The sequence below is a fragment of the Chionomys nivalis genome, chromosome 18, assembly GCF_950005125.1.
Source record: "Chionomys nivalis chromosome 18, mChiNiv1.1, whole genome shotgun sequence".
NCBI lineage: Eukaryota > Metazoa > Chordata > Mammalia > Rodentia > Cricetidae > Chionomys > Chionomys nivalis.
Window position 1 is genome coordinate 60298602 of NC_080103.1, and position 20941 is coordinate 60319542.

Consider the following 20941-nt stretch of genomic DNA (forward strand, 5'->3'; position numbering starts at 1 on the left):
AGTTCTTTACACACGAACATTTGGGTATTGAGAGCGTGCAGGGTATTAAGAGCATGCAGGGTATTGAGAGCATGCAGATCCGATCCAGATTCCTGCTGAACCTCAACTGTTCGCTTCATTTCAGGGCCATCGGCTACATCCCCAGCACGCTGATGTACCCGATTGTAACTTTCATCCTGCTGTCCATCTGCATCTCCTACTGGGCGGTGACAGCCATGTATCCTTTGGCCGCTGACCTCTGCTGTTACCTTTTTAAGTTGATGTGTAAAATAATAGATTTCATCATGACACACACACATATTTATATACAAATATGTATATGTGTATGTATATATATGATATATGTGTGTGTATGTGTGTGTGTGTATGTGATTGCCCTTCGCTCATAAATGCCTTCCCACTTCCCTTCCCCGACCCTCCTCCCCTCTCTCCATAATGGATTTCTTTATCTCTGGAGTCCACCTTGCTGCTCAAGACCAGACCTCACATCCAGGGTTTTTTTTATTCCTGTGAAGACAAGGAACAACCTAAAGAAGTAACTGGATTAGGTTCCAAGCCTAAAAATTTGTCGATCAAATTTAATTTCCCCCTAAAGAAGTTACAGATATGTGTTCTGTTCTAATGCTTATTCTTGGCAATAACTAAGCAGTGTCCTCCATCTCTCACTGGTTTGTCGGGGCCCTGTCAGTGCAGCTGGCCCATAATGCACTTGTATCAGCCTCCTGGGAAGACGATCGGTACAACATGGGAAGAAAAGGCCATTAAAGCGCATTCCTCCACAGTCTGCCGATTATGGTTTTCTTATCTGTTTATCTTTAATTTAACAGTAAATAGTTTATCCTTAATCAAGGTTGTTCAGTTTCTTGGCTACATCAGGAGTACCAATATTCAAAGTTATGGTCCCAGAGGGGAAATGTATCTATGAAGATGAAACTTGTGACCCAGATGTGAGTAAAAGAATTCTGCTATCGCACATCATGAAACAGATGCGGGGGATCTTGGTACAGAAAGAAAGGCAGGGGTCGTCAGGAAAGCATTGGATGTAGCAGGGGGAACAGAGCTCGCTTTTCTGCAGTAAATCCAGGAAACTGCTGTGGCAATGAAAGCACAAATAATGTGTAAAAGTACAGTAGGGAGAGAGGTGGGTGCATATGGATTGAAATCAGCCCTTTCCAGAACTCATTAAAGAATTCCATCAGTTAATATATCAGAGAAGTAGCAACCAAAAGTAATGAAAAGAGGACAGAACACCCAGCTGGGGAGCCACAAGGAAAGATAAGACCCACATTTAATGCCATGTTCTTGTATCTTCTTCTGAGCACAGATTTTCCCTGAAACTAACATTCCCAAAGTCTGCCCCGGGGCATCCTGTAACTTCGCTTCCTACAGTGGAAAGAATGAGTATCACAATTACATCATGACCTTCCAGATGTACAACCTCTTTGCCTTCCTCTGGCTTATAAACTTTGTCATTGCGTTGGGTCAGTGCACCCTCGCGGGGGCCTTTGCTTCATACTACTGGGCCATGAGGAAACCCGAGGACATCCCGAAATACCCGCTCTTCATTGCCTTCGGACGAGCGGTGCGGTAAGCTCAGCACTGAACTCCACGCTCCTTTCTTCAGCTACAATTTGTGCTCTGGTGTTTATGCCTGGCGAGTGAATTCAAGTGGAAAGGCGCTAATGAGCTGAAAATACAACTTGAGATTCGTAGATGCTCATTGCCTCTAGTTACATGGCTTTGCAATCCCGTCAATGTCCTAAATCCCATAGGTTACCAGAGACGATAGGGCATACAGTTGGACACCAAAAGAATTATCTTGTGGCCCCATTGATCAGGCCAAGACCCCTTCTGGGAGAACATATTATGGGTTATAGAGACAAGATGGATAATTGCTTTCAAACTTTCTGCGGAAAGCTCTATCAGTTTGAATAAGAGATTACAAGAAACCCTGCTTTTCTCCCTCCCTTTTATCCATGGAACTGTTCGAGAGGCACCTGTGTATACAGAACAACCCTTCATTTTATGCCCTGTTTTGTCTTCACCTAGATACCACACGGGGTCCCTGGCCTTCGGATCATTGATCCTCGCATCAGTCCAGATGTTCAAAGTGATCTTAGAGTACCTGGACAGGCGGCTGAAAAGTAAGTTCGCAGAAGTGATCATAAAATTTCCTGGTAAGAGTGGGGTGGGGTGGGGTGCAGGTGACGTGGTGACATTGTGGATCAGGGAGGAGAGGATAGATGTGGTAGAGATTTGAATATTTTGAAACACAGTCCAACAGGACTTGCTAAGTATGAGGTACCAATATGAGGGATGTGAGTGGAGGGGAAGGCAGAGTGTCTGGGGTCCTCATGGTTGATCTTGTGGGGTCCAAGAGAAACAAATTTCAAAGAGGAATTGAAGAATTCTATCTTAACATATTACTGTGGAGGAACATGTAAGATGTCACAGGGACAGTTCCATATCTGCCAGGCTTAAGACACTGTGAGCCCTGACAGCACTCTTCATACACAGCACATGCAGTCCGCACACACACAGGCTCACAGGCTCCGCTCACACCGTGTCTTCATACACAGCACATGCAGTCCACACACACACATAGGCTCTGTTCACATCGTGTCTTCATACACAGCACACACAGTCTGCACACACAGGTTCTGCTCATAGTGTGTCTTCATACACAGTACACGCAGTCTGCACACACAGGCTCTGCTCGCACCGTGTCTTCATACACAGCACACACAGTCTGCACACACAAAGGCTTTGCTCACACCGTGTCTTCATACACAGCACATGCAGTCCGCAGACACACAGGCTCACAGGCAGTGCTCACACCATGTCTTCATACACAGCACACGCAGTCTGCACACACAGGTTCTGCTCACACCGTGTCTTCATACACAGCACACGCAGTCTGCACACACAGGCTCTGCTCACACTGTGTCATAAAAATAATGAAGTGGGAAAAAAAGTTGGAGCTCTTATTTCCTGATTGAATTTCCTGATTTTAGATAAAATGATAGCATTAAAGCAGGATGGTTTGGCAATCAAGTGGACATATAGACCTGGAATAACATGAGAATCCCACACATAAATTCTCACATTTAAAACTGTTTGATAGGGAAAGATTAGTCAGTCTAAAGGTGATAGAAACATCGGAGCACCCACATGTGAGTACATAAAGCTGGACCCATATTTACAGTAAATACAAAATTAACCCAATACACAGCAAAGATCTAAACACAAGGGATAATGCTATAATACTTTTCGAGAAGAAGAATTTTTGTGTCATTGGATTTGATGGCCATTTCTTGATTTCACACCAAAAACACAAGAGAAAGCAAATTGGACTTCATGAAGTTTAGAAACACTTGTGCATGAAAGGAACAGCAGAGTAAAGAGACAACCTTCACAGTGGAGGAAAATCGTTGCAAATAATATGCCAGGTAGTTAAAGGACTCGTGTCCAGAACACATGCAGAACTCCTGTCACTCGATAGCAAGCAGTGAAAGTCCAAAGGTGGCCCAAGGAGTTGAGAAGACCTCCCCTATAGACAAGAATGCTCAACTAAGACTGTAAGGACACAGAGTCATTATACAGGACCTACAAACCAAGCCACATCCTGATGCCACCACACACCCATCAGGATGGCCGTCAGAGCAACCGCAACAAACCGGCCGTGAATAGAGTGTGGGATAGAGAAGCTGGACCCTTTCATACAAATGTGTCACGGTACAGCCACCATGGAAACAGCTACAATGTGTAAAATGCTAAAAATATAATTTCATAGAAACCCAGAAAACGACTCCCACATTGCTCCCCAGTATCCATGATAAGTATCTACTACAGCCAAAGGATGTGACCCACTCACGTGTCTGCTAATGACAGGGTAAGGAGTGCATTCCACTTCCGGTGCAGTGTTAGTGCACAGAAGGGAATAAAGGGGTCGATTTTGAAGGCACTGTGCTAAGTGAGAGCAGCCAGATAAAAAAGAATCCTCTTTGTATCATCCTACTTAGAATTCCTAGGAGAAGCAGCCCTCTGCCAGCAAGTAAAATATGAGGAGACGGAGAAGGCTTTTGACTGGCCATTGATATCTATTTGATTTAACAAGAACTTCTGAAAATGGCTAGTGAGATTATTTTATGACACTGTAAAGGTGCTAAAGCCACTGAATTATATGCCAAAGAATGACTAAAATGTCAACTTGGAATACATCACAGTAAAAAGTTGCGCCCTGCCAGTGTCCTCCTTTTGGGTCTGAAGGCTGAGGGTTGCTAACAGACTCATATACCCCTCCACAGAGGCGCAGAACAGTGTTTCCAAGTTCCTCCAGTGCTGCCTGCGGTGCTGTTTCTGGTGTTTGGAAAAGATGGTGAAGTTTTTAAACAGAAATGCCTATATCATGGTAAGTAGGCCCCTGCTTGTTTATGGTACCCTTGCTTTGCCCAGCTGACCTCATGTCTGCACTACTGCCTGAAGAGCATTCTGGTATCTTGTGATTGACTTTGTTACTAGGATAAGTGGACGTGTGATTCCACGCCTGAATCAGGGCTACACTTTTCCTGAGATGTTACTACCTTTGATAGCTCATTTAAGGGGAAATGCTTGTGTTGAAATTTTCAAAGTGTGCTAGAGGCCCAGAGAGATGGCTCTGAGGGTAAAGGTGCTGGCTGCCAATCCTGACGGGCCAAGCTAGCCCTAGGTTCCACAGGGTGGAAGGAGAGAACCAAATCCTGGAATGACTTCTACAAGCAAGCTGTCGAGTGAGCATACACACATACGCACTCACACAAATACACACACACACACATAAATGTAATTAGACTTTAAAATGTTAAACAAAAATGAAAGTGTGGTAGATTGAAACGGTGCTGTAGGTCTAAAAATTATGTAAGAGGGAAGCCGTTGTCCCTGGGTTCTTCCAAGAAGAAACCGCCTTTCTAATAGAGGGATTTACATAATTTTAGGGAAGTGATTAATTGTTTTAATAAACTTTGTGTTAAAGAAGAGTGGTAAGGCTTGGGCAAATTTCTAACTCATTTCCTGTGAGAATGTGCAAGCCTGTATGGAGTTGTTTTGTTTACGCAGTAGACTCAGGAAACACAACTCCCTCAAAATGCGAAAACTGCACTATTTTACCATGTTTGTTTATTATCACAGTGTGGTGGGGACTGGGGCTGGGTTCATATGGTCGTGGATGGAGATACAATTAATTTACCTACAGTGAGAGCTAGTACTGAGCCTTTTAATCGGCAAATTCTCATAGTAGATAGAAGGTATTGGCTTTCCTTAGGAGTAATTTATTTTGATGACAATATTCAGTCCATTTAATAACTACTACAGTCAAATGTTTCAAAGATAGATTCCCTCATCTGAGACTTGAGGAAAAGGCCTGCCCCTACATACAACACTTGGCAAGCCTATTAGTGGGGTCAAGGACAGAGAGCTCCTAGGCATCCTACTAACCTAAATGTTGGAAAGAAGTCAGGGTTGTTAGTGTGGAAGATGGCGGTGATCTGGGCTGTCCTGGGTGGTAATTGTTTATGTCACTAACAAAAGTGTCAATCATCTTCTTCAGATTGCATTATATGGCAAAAATTTCTGTGAGTCAACAAAAGATGCTTTCTATCTGCTCATGAGAAACATTTTGAAGTAAGTAATCAGGCTGAGGGTGACCATAGACAATCTGGTGAGATTTGACATTCTTCGCTTGTAGTTATCCAGGGTGTTGCTGGCCTTAGCAGTCATGGATGTTACCTTTCAGTTTGATAAATTTTAATCAACAGTTCCCTTCATCCACCTAGGTGGCTACATAGTTAATTTTTATTGTCCTTTCTGTTCAAGAAGTTCTCCAGGTGGCTTACTTTAGCATCTCCTTGGTGCCCATTTCCTCCTCTCAAAATTGTTGAGAAATGGGTGTGCAGAGTCGGAGAATAAATTTACCATACTCAGAATCCAGGGTACCTTCGCTACTCCCACCAGATGACAGTAAAGACTACTACCTAAGTTCTTTGATCAAATTAACAAGCTTTATGTTCTATCAGACAGGGCTATCTCCTAAATGGGGTTTAAGAAAATAGCATCAAACACAAGAGAAGGTGGGGTTTATATAGTTTTAAAAAGCTGCAAGACTAGGGTTTTTCAAGGGTTGGAGGATTTCCAGAGGAATTTTGGTTACATAGGAACTTGGCTGAACATTTCAAAGTTATCTGGCAGAACATCTTATCAGGGTGTTGGGAGCATGTTAAATTCCAGAAACAGGTTAAAAGCAAAATCAACTTGAATTTTTCAGCAAACAGAAATGGACTTGTTCTGACCTTACAACAAAATGGCTTCCATCTGTAAGATGGAGTCAAGCTGGTCCATCACCGTAGGGAGTAGAGAGAGAACCAGGCACCTTCATTGTTCATCATCCCACAGGGACATGATTCCAGTGTCCTCATCTGTGAGTCTCGTTAGAAATAAGAACCTCAGGCCTGGCTCCCATGCTCCTGTTTTGCATTTAACAATCCCAAATAAAATTTCACCAAATACACAGGAGAATGAACCCATGACTCTTTACCTGGTGTAGATTTCAAACACTGAGTTATACTTTCTTGTTTCCCCTCGACGCTCAGAGTCGCAGTTACAGATGAAGTCACACACTTTGTATTACTCCTGGGGAAAATTCTAGTGTCTGGGATTGTAGGTGAGTAGTGATAACAACATGGATTCAAAGCTGTGAGGAGTTTGGAGACTCCTGTGCCACAAAAATACCGATAGCCTTTCTCAGTGTATGATATCCATGTTCTGCTTTTTCATGTAGGTATCCTGGCCTTCCTGCTCTTCACAGAGAGGCTGGAAAGGATTGTAGAAGGACCGACGACTTTAAATTACTACTGGGTACCTTTCCTGGTAAGAACTGGTGACTTAGTCACGTGGGGACACTGTAACAAAGCAATATATGTTCTGAGTGAAGTCAGTATGGACAAAGTCCAATGTGCTGGACCTCTTCTCTGTCTGTTCACAGACTCTGGTGGTTGGATCTTACCTGATTGCTCACGGGTGCTTCAGCGTCTACTCAATGTGTGTTGAGACCATTTTCGTCTGCTTCTGTGAGTATCCACTGTGTATATTTGTTCTGTGGAAAACGAAAAGATGAGAAGGTGAAAACTCAGTTGCCTACCTGGCTTGGTGATTTGCTTTACCTAACCTCAATTGCAAAGCAGCATTTATTTGGGAGGAGATTATTACTTGTAAATGCTTGTTAGGGGGATGAGAGAAATAGAGAGAAGAGAGGGGGAGTGAGAGAAGTATGCATGATGATGATGGTGGTGGGGTGATGTGGTGGAGGTGGTGATGGTGGTGGTGGTGGTGGCGGTGGTGGTGGTGATGGTGGTGGTGATGGTGATGATGGTGATGATGGTGATGTGGTGGTGGTGATAGTGGTGGAGGTGATGGTGGTGGTGGTGGTGGTGGTGATGGTGGTGGTGATGGTGATGTGGTGGTGGAGGTAGTGGTGAAGGAGGTGGTGGTGATGGTGGTGGTGTGGTGGTGGTGGTGGATCTGGGGATTGAACCTAGGTCCTTGCCCTTGCTAGGAGAGGACTGTAAGCTCTATTGCTATTTTCATCTGGTCTTCCCCCCCTTGTATCTCTAGCAAACCAGGAGGTAAGGTCAGGATGTAAGAAAACAGAACCCAGTACCCATGTTATGGCTGAGAGATAATTTCTCTGTCACATTTTCCATGGAGTCAGTGATGTAATGAAAATGAAAAGTCACAGAGCTGAAAGGTGACACTTTAGAAACCCCAGGAAGCGCTTCCTTATAAACGTGGAGATAAAGATCCAGGGATCCAAGGGCCCAGGCGCGTGGTGTGGGGTGTACCCAGGGGTAGAGGCCAGTTCGCGCCTTCTCCAGCACCAGCATTGCCTCCGTTTGCCTCTGTTTGACATGCTAACGCTGATTTCTCTGGTTTCTCCCTGTTCAATTCTCCAAATTGTAACCCTCTGGGTCCTGTTGTGCTGTGGCTCCTGCCTTGGCCCCGCCTTGGCTCCTAATACCCAGGTGAAGATGTGGAGAGAAACGACGGCTCAGCAGAGAAACCTTACTTTGTAACCCCCAGCCTGCACAGGATTCTCACCAAGAAGCGCCCTGGTCCCCAGAGACAGACCGAGTAGAAAAGCTCCAAGCAGGAGCCTTGTGAATTAGGTTGATTGCAATGTGAAAACGTTGCTTTGGAGCAGGGTGCAAATTCCGTGCTGTTTCTGAAAAGGCTGCAATTGGTACCACTGGAGGGAGCTGGCGTTTGACAGTGGCCTAACATTCTTTCTAGACTGTGGTCCCAACTGCAGAAACTTGCAGCTGACAATGTTTTACTAACTTTTATAACTTTGTTAGCCTTCCTTTTTTATAGGTGTATATTTGTAAAGAACATTCAGGCTGTTTTTTTTTAACAACACTATAAATGTGTGATCGATTAGCCATAAACGTACCGAGTTGTAGTTGACCGGCATATGGTACTAAATTTGTAAATATGGTGCTATGGTTATAGTTACTGTTTAAGCTGGTGAACAGCTCTCTAAACTGTGATTCAGCTTGTAACCCTGGTTCCCTAGAAAGCATATTTCAGTCTGGTGAGTCCGTGACAAGGCATGTGAAGCGCAGGTCCCATGGGTTCCGCGGCTAGCATCGCTGCAGGTGACGTGAACTGTGGCCCTGTGGTCCATCTGTTTCAGAGACACAAGACTCATACTGGGGTCAAATCTAGGTTTGGGGATATCATTTCCATTACTGTGAGCCTTTGGCCACCCTGAGATTATTTTGAAAGAGCAGAAATAGCTACCTCGTTCATCTCTTGCCTTTTGCCCGAGTTTCCAGTCATGTAGAAGGCCTTTGGACTCTCCTCTTCACGGGTTCATGCCTGTGTTCTTGTGACTTCATTCTGCAGAAGGTCTGAGTTTAACTTTCAGTGAGGGAAGTACGCTGATGGGTTCATTCAGATTTTCTTCTAAGGAAATGAATGGACCAGTGGCCTTCTATCAAGTACCGCATCTGATACTTTCAAGGGTGCTTGGTTCAAATTGGAAAATCTCCTCCCTAACCACACCCCCAGGGCTTAGAGAGGAAGCTAGTTTGTTGTGGCCGTGCCTAAATGTCACACGGTGAACTGGACCCATACACCTGTCTGCTCTTTCCTGTGTGTGGAGGGGACCACTGGGCCACATGGCTAATTAAATAAAGTCCCTCCAAAGAGCACAGGACTAATCAGTGCCCTTTTGGTTTTGATGCTAAACTCATGTCAGATTGTTTATATATTAATAATGGAATGTGTGGATATCAATACGGCCCTCACACTTGAGAGTCGGAAATATATCCTTGAGTTATAAGTTAATATAAATGCTAATTTATTTAATAATCCTGAAGTGTGCGGATCTAGATTTAGAACTGTTTTATGGAGACTTCCTACAGAGAGCCAATTGTTTCAGAAGGTTTTCAGTGTGTCGTCCACATGACAGCCAGCGGCTTGTGCTTGGTCTACTTTATTGAGGTTGTTCAGTCTCAAATGTCACTTGGAAAAGAGCCTTCTTTCTTTCCTTGATAAGGCAGAGAAAAGTGATCGCTTATCTTTTTCTTGAATTTAGTAGTATTTTGTTTTCAACCATTCAAGGACCTCAACAAAGACCTTTAAGAATGTGGCATTTACTAGTGAAGCTGCAGCCGCAGGTGTCTCTTGTTTGGATGTGGGCGTCTCTCTGGGTTGTGATAAGATACTTGATCCAGCTACACACAAAAATTAGCGATAGATCAGATGCGAGAAACTGGCCGTCGTTTTGATGTATTGTGGTGTATTCCCCAGAAAAAAATAGTCTCTGTTTATTACTATTGTACTTAAAATGTGTAGCGTAAAAATGAATGTTGTTTCTGAGAAGAATTTTAGAAGCCATTTTCTTATACAGCAATTAAAGTTTTTAAAACACAGAGCAATATTTTCAGAACTGTCCGTGGAAGGTTTTGAAATTAATTGTAAAGACCACTTTGTCAAGGTTTTACATTCTAAGTTGTCATTGGAAAAACAAAGACACTTTGGAAACATATTGTAATTTAGAGAGTAAATTTGGGTGGGGAGTAAACATTGTTTCCTCAGTCATTCCATGGAAAGGCTTGAACTTTCGCCAGAACTGACCTGGGACACGGAATGAAATGATACCTTATCGATGTATTAACAAGGGCTGATTGTTCTCCATAGCTGTTTACAATGATGCTGATGGCGTCTAAAAAAGCGATGTTTGGCGTTGCTGTGCAGCGGGTGGGCAGCAGGTGGCGATGTTGCTCCTCCCACCGCTTTCCTGCGCTGTTGACGCTCTGCCCTCCTCCCTCCTAGTGGAAGACTTAGAAAGAAACGAAGGCTCTCCTTCCAGACCCTATTTCGTGACTCCGACCCTAATGAAACTTTTGATGGAGCGCAAAACGAATAAGAAGCAGTAGGAGAGCCAGCTGGGCACCCCGCCACCTGCGTCGCCTCCTGCTCCGCTGGGTGCGGCCGACACTCCCTGCACAGCGCTTCGGTCGGGGACATCCGTATCCACGGCCTTGCTGCTTGCGTTCTCATCTTATACCAAAGCCCACACTGTAACCTGTGAAGCCATCAGAAGCCGCAAGGGGATTGTTAATAACATGCAACATTTTTATACTAAGATCTTTCGTTTTGTATTTTTTTTAACATAAAGAGGCTTGGATGTTTGGAAAAATATATTGGATACATTCATGTTCTTTTCAGTATTAACTTAATGGTGTATACATGATTTAAATCAATAGTTCCTAATAATTTTTTTAAGATGACAACAAAAAAGACTTCTGCAGGGAAAAATTGATAATTAAAGCAAGATAAATGTTTGTAGGTCCCTTCCCCACTCCTGTTTGACAGTCAACCAATTAAGCAGACCACCTGCCTCCATTTTTTGCCTAAGTAGAGAATACTTCCTGTGACAGCTGCCAGTCAGCCACCCGCCCTAACCACCCAGTTCTCCCGCAAGTGCCTTCCTGGCTGGTCAGTACTTCCCGGATCTTGTGGGCAAGTGTACAGACCTTGTTCGAAGAAATCAAACCCTGCAGTGCCAAGCGATGAAAGATCTTCTCACGTTTTCAGTTTGTTTTCTTCTGTTTTGTTTCCATCTCGCTCGGCGACTGGATACCTCTGGTCATTTCACTCCTGATAATCCTCACTTCCAGAGGAACGCATTATGTGACTCGAGCAATTCCCCTTGCGCCTTGTGGACATTCACAAATGTGTGCTGCACGCAAGCAAAACACCCGAGAGAAAAATCTGTTGGCTTTGTGTTTGTTTTTAACTGAAGTAAGTTTTAAAGTAAAATCTTTTCTATAGTAGTTCTTAAAAATACGGTAGGTCGGCCCCTGCACATCTAGTGTCTTACCTGTCCCCAAGGGCAGCTTGTGGGAGTTACACGAGGATGCTTGCCCCTCAGAGGGTGGCGAGGGGCATGCCCGGTGCTGACAAGCTCTGTTACACTTGACTCTTCCGTGGGAGCCTGTTTTATATATGTCATTCCACTTTTTATGAGACAACCTGTTTACCTGTCGATTTTTTTACTGTGCCAATAGAAGTCTTTGATTCAGTTTTAAATAATGTTCTGAGGAGTGCTAAGGTTTAGGAGAACCAACTCCGTTTAACCCAACTCAGACTTACAGCAAGTCAACCACATGGTGGACATTAGTGAGTCAGTCAGTAATAACTTAGTATCGTTTATCAATGATCTGTTTGTTGGAAGGTCACTTTAGATACTTTTATACCAAAAAGTTCCCACTAGCGCCTTGCGGTGTGGGCTCACCACCCCTCCCGCCCCACGCCTGGTGGTTTGGGCTCTCCTGAGCCCATGGCGGCGTGGGTTATATAATCACTGTGTCTCTGCTATGCAGGAACACTCAAAGTGTATGCTCTAAAATACCTTTGATAGCTAAAATGGTTAATATTTAATGAAATTTGTTGTTGTTCGTTGTATATTTGGGTTTTTTCTTCTAATAAAGATTCCGATACTAGACAGATAAAAAGGCTGCCCTTTGATTTCTTTAAGCTAGAAAGGAGCATTTGTGTGTGTGTGTGTGTCTGTGTCTGTGTGTGTGGGGGTTGCACATGTGTGCATTTGTGTATGAAGAACAGAAGGCAAATTTGGGTGTCATTCTTTCTCAGGCGCCATTAATAGTAGGTTATTTTGTTTGGGTTTAGTTGTTTGGAATTTTTTGTTATTATTAATTACTTATTTATTCATTAAGGGGTTGTGGGATTGTGGGGGAAGGCCTGTCATTGCCTTGCTGTTTGTAGATTAGGCCATGCTGACAGGCTATCAAGCCCCAAGGATCTTCCTTTCTCTACCTCCCAGTGCTGGGAGTACAAATAAGTGCCAGCCTGTCTGGTTGTGACTTTGGTCTTATTTTTAACTTGTGGAGATTCAATTCACACTTAAGCAGCAGGCACGGTACTGAGCTCCGCCCCCTCACCCCCAGCTTTGGTTTTAGGCCCACCACGCAGCAATATTACCTTCTCTGTACCAACTCTCAAGGTCTTTAATGTCTAGGTTTATTTTAAAATTTTCTGAAACCATGTATTGCTGAGTGAAATCAAATAAATTATATAAGTAAGTAAGCCTAAGAAAGACAGTAAAGAATGGGTTGGGGAGGAGCATGGCCACCAGACAGTGACCTAAATTAGTCAGCCAGTTCTTATTTTAATTTGACACAGTCTGCTCATTTCCTCACTCGGTCTCATTAACATACACAAAGGAGGAATTAACATGTCCTTTTAAATTTAGTGGGTCTCATCCAAAGGTAAATTAAAACACTATTCTTACCTTTCTAACACTCTTTTAAAATGTTATAAATCTAATAAGAGATTTGTTGACATAGATGGTGATTTTAAAAAAAGTTTGAAATAAAAACATAGGCTGGATTTTTCAGAAGAAATCTTAAGTTTGGGTTCAGTGCTAGTAACTCTTATTCTTAGTTGATAAAACATTGATATTTGTAAATAAATTGTATGAATTTGGTCTGTGATTGATTTGTCTTTCCTGTCCATCTGAAAAGCTTAAGAAAGAAAGAGTTCATCCAGATAGTAAAATCATACAATGGAAAGTTCTAGAATCATCTGGGATAATACGGCTTATTTAAACTGGTATTAGACAACAACTCTGTGCAACTGGTCCTTGTTTCCCCTTTCATGTATGGTCAGCCAGCACTCTGGTGTTTGCTCTTATAATGGAGCCTGTGGTGGTTTAAAAGGAAATGGTCCCCAAAGTGAGTGGCACTATTAGGAGGTGTCCCCTTGTTGGAGGAAGTGTGTCACTGTGGGGGTGCTCGTTGAGGTCTCTTTTGGTCAGCTTCCCTCAGTCTGACTATCAGTTGACTACCCGTTGCCTGCAAGATGTAGGGCTTTCAGCTCCTCCAGCACCACATCTGCCATGATCCCCATCATAATGATAATGAACCTCTGAAACTGTAGGCCACCTCCTAGCTAAATGTTTTCTGAGAGTTGCTGTGATCACCTGTCTCTTCATAGCAATAGTAAACCCTAACTACAACAGAAGGTAATACCAGGAAGTTGGACTAAAGACATTTTGCATTATATTGTAATGAGCCTTTGGGGTCCAGGGAGTGGAATGTTTGAAAGAAAATGCCCCCCAAAGGAAGTAGCACTATTAGGAGGTGTGGCCTTCTGTCATTGTGGGAGCAGGCTTTGAGGTCTCTTTTGCTCAAGCTTCCTGAAGTGTGACAGGCAGTCGACTTCCTATTGCCTAGTTCTGTTCCTAGAACACTTGGTTATTTCTCCATCATCACACCTGCCTGCATACCACCATGCTCCCCACCATGACAATAATGGCCTGAACTGTGAGCCACACCAATTAAATGTTTTCTTTATTAAGTATTGCCTTGGTCGTGGTGTCTTATCACAGCAATCGTAGCCCTCACTAGGACAGAGCCTTTGGAAATTGTTCTTAAATTCTATCCAGGTGGGGTGATTTTCTCCATTTTCTGGTTCTTGATTGAAGAGCATGCTTTATAGATTAGTCTTGCTTGGAATAAGATATGGGAACAGAATTGAACCAAAATCATTGCTGCAGTCTGGGATACCTTAACCGGTTTCCCAGTTTCTTGCAAATATTATCCCTGCATGTCTGTGCTTTTCAAATATGGTTGTAGGGTTACAATGATACAACGTAATAAGCTGTTAACTAAAATATATGACCAATATCTTGGATGCATCGAAATGCACAGCTTTCTGTCTTACAATCTAATTTCCATTATGGTGATTTAGTTAGGAAGAGAATTATATATCAAATATATCAGAAATAAATTATTTCTTCAAAAATTATTTCCCATATATGTTTTTAATCTTGGAGCTGAAATGGAGATTGCAGACTTTCCTCTCCGGATCCAGCTGAGTTGCTGGGGAGCCTCAATGAATCAGCAGCCCCATTAAGACAAAGGCAAATGCATTCACTCAGATTCAGTTGTACCACCTGATATCGGGTAACTGGATAAAGTCACAGACAAATGGCCCTCTCAGGACTGACCAGGCCACTGTGAGCCAATCCGTTCCCCATTGGCAGCTTCCCAGTTGCTTAGGAGGTAGTCAAGGCAGCTGAGAACCCGGCCATTGCTTCCATCATGGCTTCTCTACAGGGTGAATGCGGGCTGTCCCGTGACACATTTACAAGCAGCCAATTAGATTTTACGAGGTGAAGTCACCAAATTCTTTAAATTTAACTCTGGTTCTTTTTCTTATATACTTACGGCATGCATCACAATAATTCAAACAAGTGAGGGAACTGGGAAAGCCCTTGATGTTCTTGCACGATGGCTCAGCAGGGGGTAGGGGCTGGCACTTGCTGATCAAGCCTGGAGCCATGAATGTGGTCCTTGGAACCCATTAGAAGTGGAGGGAGATAACAGACTTGAAAAGTCGGTCTCTCTCTCCTCTCTCTCCTCTCTCTCTCTCTCTCTCTCTCTCTCTCACACACACACACACACACACACACACACAGATACCACAATGAGCTCCTGCACATGCTCATCACATACACATATCATATACAGGTACATTAGACACATATGATAATAATAAAATTAATTTCTTTTTTAAAAAAAACTCTAGTTCTTCTTCGTCTTCTGGCCCCTTTCTGTTAAATAGTGCAGTGTGCCAAAGGTGAGGGCGGTTTATCAAAGGAGAAAGATGTTTATCAACATCTTTTATCAACAGACATGGAGCCTGAGCTTACTTCATTTTTAAGATAATCTTGGAATTGACACCTGCCACGTTATTCTACCCAGAAGACAGCCTCCTGATGAGCACACGTGTGTGCGCACGCAGAGAAGAACACAGGTGAGATGCCGGGCAAAGCCCTGCTTTCCAGGTTGGGAACAGAGACCCTAAGACATACAAAGAAATCTCCAGAGGGCAAGAATTCAGGCATCAGGTGCCTTCTGACAGACTCGTAGGTCTGTTGCAAAGCGGCTCTGCAAATGAGAAGCCAGTAGTTAAACAAACAAAATTAGTTCTCAGACGTCTAATGAACAACACAAAGCAGACTGTGGTACATGAAGCTAATCATGTAGACGTATTTAGCCCAGATAAATAACAGAAAAGAGTGACGTCTCAACCTGGCTCATGGTTGAGGACTTTATTTTTATTTATTTATTATTATTTTATTTTATTACTTTAAAAAATACCAATCCAAGTTCCCACTCCCTTCCCTCCTCCCACTCCCACTCCCTTCACACACCCTCCCACCCCACGCCCTTCAATCCTAAGAGAGGGCAAGGCACCCTGCTCTGTGGAAAGTCCTAAGGCCCTCCCTACTACATTCAGGTTGATCAAGGAATACATCCAATCCCAAAAAGCCAGTACATGCAGTAGGGACAAATCCCCACTGTCAGTGGCCCCTCAGTCTGCCCCAACTGTCAACCACACTCAGAGGAATTAGTTTGATCCCATGCTCAATCACTCCCAGTCCAGTTGGAGTTGGTGAGCTCCCATTAGCTCAGGCAGACTGTCTCAGTGGGTGAACCCCTCATGGTCTTGACTTCCTTGCTCATATTCTCGTTCCTTCCACTCTTCAACTGGACCTTTAGAGCTCAGTCCAGTGCTCTGATGTGGGTCTCTGCCTCTGTTACCCTCTGTTGTTGGACGAAGGTTCTACGGTGATATTTAAGAGGACTTTAAAACACACACCTTCCCCTTGCAGAGCCAAAGATTTGCCGCCGTGCTAGGCGTCTCTCTGTGCTCTACCCAGAGAGATCCACCTTCAGCCTTTCCCACTCCTGCCATCAGCCTCTTCCTCTCACTCCCTCACCTGTTAGGAATTCAGAGCGCATATCACCTTCAGAAGGAAATTCATGTGGGAGATGAAAGAGAAAGCCAAGCCTTGGTCCAGGAGCGTGGACAGCACTTTGGAGTACTATGCCATACTTCCGAGGCCTGAAAGACAGGAGAGCATCCAGAATGGCAAGTTACAGCTTGAGGGCAACAAGCTCAGAGCCATGGCAGGTGAGCTGCCATTCCCAGCCATCCTGTGACTGCAGGGCCATGGCAAGCTTGTAACAGCTCAGAGAAAGTTGAAGCTCACCTACCTCCTTTCTCCCTGGGCTGAGCTGTGCCCATTCTTGAAGGCCTAGCGGGGATTTGACACATCCAACTGGTTCTGTGCAGTGGATTTGAACTGCTGAGGGCAGATCACAAAAGTGGGAGCCCTTCCTGCCATTCCCTAGCTATGGCCAGGCCTGAGAGATATGGGGGCTACGCCCCTCATCCCTGCAGAGCTTCATTCCGGAGCCAGAATTCTTTAGTGGTCTTCTTGAGCACGGATGAAGAACTCCACTGAGTGGGCAGCAGGGTCTCACTGGGATTTCAGCCCTCACCTCACACCCTTCTCATTTTAACTTCTGGCATTAAGCCAGGTTTGCAAAGCCAGTGAGTGAGATGGCATTTGGATGGACCTGACCTTTGCTCGTTCCCTGTGTAACACTGAATCCTACATAGCGTCTAAAGACGATGCTGTGTAAGTAGATACTGTAGCCTTGAAAACGGAGGCCTTCCATCCACACTTTGTGCTTCTGAGGTGCTTACTCTCTGTAGACTCTCAGGAGTCTTCCTAGGCCAATGGCAACCTTCCTTTGTCCTGGCTCACATACAGGGGTTGCTAGGCAAGAAGTCCCTGCCAGAGAGAGGCTGCCTGACTAGAACCAACAGCTCCAGCCTCACAGGAAGGCTCTTGTTTCTCGGGGAGAGAACGAGGTAGATTTGCCCGCAGAGAAGAGTCCATACCATAGAAGCAAGGTTCGAGGGGTCCAACATTTAGGTGTCAGTGGGTGTGCGTGTGCGTGTGTGTGTGTAAGAGAGAGAACATATTTCATGCCATGTTAATAACTATATGTTTATTTCAACTCCCCACATGAACTGCCAAAGAGACAAATCATCTGCCATCTGTCACCCTGATCCTGAAATATCAGTGTCTTCTGGAAGGTCAATATCCCATATAGTTTATGTCAGCCCGGCACAAGCTAGAGTTATCAGAGAGGAGGGAGCCTCATTTGAGAAAATGCCTGCATAAGAGGCAGCCTGTGGGGCGTTTTCTTAACCAGTGATTGATGGGGAAGGGCCCAGCCCATTGTGGGTGGAGCCATCCACGGCCTGGTGGTCCTGGGCTCTGTAAGAAAGCAGGCTGAGCAAGCCTGTAAGCAGCACCTGTCCGTGGCCTCTGCATCAGCTCCTGCCTCCAGGATTCTGCTGGTTGAGTTCCTGTTCTGACTTTTTGTGATGACCGGTGACGCGGATGTGTAAGTCAAATCATAAGCCCTTTCCTCCCCAACTTGCTTTGGCCATGGTGTTTCATCAGAACCATAGTAACCTAACGAGGGAGGTCAAAAGAAATCAAAGATCAAATTTAAAGTAAGCCAAACCAAAGGAGCAAAGTAAGAGATTCTGTAATCATAGAGCATGCTCCTGCCTGTGGTCTGCCTGGGGCTGGGGGTAGGCTTTTGTTTATTTATTTTGTCGTGCTAGGCGCAGAATAAAAAGAAGGGATTATCTGGTGCTGCTGTTGTTGGTTTTTTACTTTTTACTTTTTTTCTCTGGGGGGGGGGCGCCTACTACTCCCAAATAAATCACACCTCTGCTTGTTATTACTTGTAAATACCCAGTCTTAGCTTGGTTTGTTTCTAGCCAGCTTTTCTTATCTTAAATTATCCCATCTATCTTTTCCCTCTGGGCTTTTACCTTTCTCCTATTTCTGTAAATCTTACTTTAACTTTTTTGTTTTGTTTTTTGGTTTTCGAGACAGGGTTTCTCTATGTAGCCCTGGCTGTCCTGGAGCTCACTCAGTACACCAGGCTGGCCTTGAACTCACAGAGATCCCCCTGCCTCTGCCTACTAAGTGTTGGGGTTAAAAGCGTGCACCACCACTGTCCAGAAACGTCCACTCTTACTCTGTGGCTTGCTCTGTAGCTGAACGACTGACCTGATGTCCTTCTCCTTGTTACTTTCATCTTTTCCCCCAAGATTTCTACTTCTGCCTCTCCTTTCCCCTGCCTCGCTATTGGCCGTTCAGCTCATCAGGTGTTTCATACAGGCAAAGCATCACAGCTTCACAGAGTTAAACAAATACAGCAGAAAAGAATGCAGCACATCTTTGCATCATTAAAACAAATGTTTCACAGCATAAACAAATGTAACACATCTTAAAACAATATTCTACAACAGGGTACAGAATATGTTTTCCAGTTCATATAAAAATTAGATATTCAAATAAAAAACAAAAAAGACCCAAAATATGCCAAGTGTAAGCAAATTGTAGTTTTGTATCTTCTTAATTATGTTAATTTTTCGTAAATTTTTAAATTTAATAGATTTTAAAAAACAAAATGCTGGGGCCTTTATCCTATTAGAAACCTCCTTTTAGCTGGTTATGGTGGTATATGCCAGGAGGGTTTGCTGAAGGAGGCAGAAACAGGAGGATCATGAGTTCAAGTCCAACCTGGGCTGCATATTTTTTAAATAAATCTCTTTTTAAACTAATTTTAGTTTACTAGTCACAGAACTTTTAAATTCTCATTGCCTTTGCATGCGCTCAACTCAGTGTAGAAATTGCTCCTGAACCAACTTCCCCATGGTGAGCCATTGTGAAATAGTTTCTCCCAAATGGTACCTAGTGGATCTTTTTATATATTTTAATTTTTATGTACATTTGCTTACATGCATGTCTGTATAAGGGTATTGGATCCCCTAAAACAGGAGTTACAGACAGTTGTGAGCTGCCACGTGGGTGCTGGGACTAGAGCCTGGGTCCTCTAGCAGAACAGCCAGTGCTCTTAACTGCTGAGCCATCTCTCTAGCCCCAGTACTTGAATCTTAAAACAGAAAACAAGCCACACATAGAGCAGACTGGCTGCTGAGAACTGTCAGACAGGAGGCTGAGAAGAGCGAGGCAGAGCAGGCAGTGTGTTAAGGACATGGAAGGCATCCAAGGCTATGAGGTGGGGGACCAGAGCGGAGGGGTGTTCTCGGGAGCCTCAGGATGGAAGGGCCAAGGGTTAACTGGAAGACAAGAAAGGAGATCCTTGGCTTCCACATGCAGAGTCAGAAGGGCCAGCAGGAGGAGGACTCAACCACGGATGTCACGGAAGATCAAAAAGTTCTCTTGCTTGTTATCTCAGCCATGAAGGTCTCCAAAGGCAAAAGGAATTACCCAGTATGTAGCAGAGTACCAAATGTCACAGCCCTGACGTCATCTAGTCCCATCTCTTGTAATGGGAGGAAGAGCGGGTCTGACAGGGGGAGGAGACTTTGATGGAAAGAGCACTGAGGGAAAAGGTTCTGTGTTGCCCAGCTACCAACTTAGAGTCTATGGCACCTTCCTGGTACCTGAGAGAATCATCTGCCTCAGAAGGCCAGGTAGTATTTGAAGAGATATGTTAGAAACCTAGAACAAACAGAAAATGGCTCAAAGACAGTGGTGGTGATGTCACAAAACAACCTCCTAGCAAGGTAGACACACCAAGGTCTGGTTTCACGGTTATCTCAAATGCCACAACCTTTTAGAGATTCTCTGGTCTTGTATTGAGGTCATTTCTGCTGGTCTTCCTATTTGTTTACCTTTTTGCTTTCATGTTTACAAAAGGGGATTGCTGTGTAGTCCAGGCTGGCTTCAGATCTTCAGGTGTCCTGCCTCCACCTCCCGAGCACTGAGATGACAGGCATGCACCTACATGCCTGACTGTAATGACGATCCCCTTCCTGCCCTTTGCATCTTGGCACAGTTTCCTTAGGGGAAGGCAGGAAAGGACATCACTGCTGCTGTTTCCTGAGGTTAAAAATCTTTGCAACTCAACTCTCTTGATCAGCTTTGCAGCTGAGATTTCTGTCCAGTGGAGTTGAGTCCAAGGCGCGGCTGTGCCTGGCTCCCTGTCTTCATGCCGAGTGCCACCTGCACCTCCTACTCACTCTTCCCGGTGAAATGTGCTCCAGCTGTCTTTCTCTTGGAAGGTGCTGGCACGTGCCCTCCAAAATATCTCCTCCCAGCTGGAGACAGCAGGCCAAGGGTGGGGAGCAGAGGCAGGGCCACCTTCAGGGACCTGCGTATGGGGACCTGTGTTAATGGTCTTGTGGGTTGCCTTGATTTTCCACACATCTGACCAAGTCAATTTCCTGTCTTGGACCCTTTTCCATCTTCTCAAATCTCAAGTTTTCTGCTCTTCAATCTTGGCTTAGCTCAGTGGGTGATGGATTTTAATTTTTCAGCTTAAAAGGTACCAAGTGTTCGCCTTTGGGAAGGAGTCCAGAGCAGTGTCAGGGGAGAGACATAAAGTTTAATTTTTTCCAAATGATAAAATTGAGTCAATTTTTTTCTTCTCTGCCCTCTCTTTTCTTCTTTAATTTATTAAAACTTTAA

General features: G+C 44.2%; 1 protein-coding gene across 2 annotated transcripts in view; it reads left to right on the forward strand.

The window, feature by feature from the left end:
* Nucleotides 1-11962, forward strand: part of Slc44a5 (solute carrier family 44 member 5) — a 241959-nt gene extending 229997 nt beyond the window's left edge. The window contains exons 13-22 of one of the 2 annotated variants that reach the window (XM_057794114.1): nt 125-217; nt 860-947; nt 1325-1587; nt 2050-2144; nt 4308-4411; nt 5585-5658; nt 6624-6694; nt 6812-6900; nt 7016-7100; nt 8052-11962. In XM_057794114.1, coding sequence (XP_057650097.1) covers nt 125-217; nt 860-947; nt 1325-1587; nt 2050-2144; nt 4308-4411; nt 5585-5658; nt 6624-6694; nt 6812-6900; nt 7016-7100; nt 8052-8164 — 1075 coding nt within the window. In that variant the 3' untranslated portion in view covers nt 8165-11962. The remainder of the gene's footprint in view (nt 1-124; nt 218-859; nt 948-1324; nt 1588-2049; nt 2145-4307; nt 4412-5584; nt 5659-6623; nt 6695-6811; nt 6901-7015; nt 7101-8051) is intronic. The other variant, XM_057794115.1, reaches the window with a different exon arrangement.
* Nucleotides 11963-20941: the final 8979 nt, after the last annotated feature.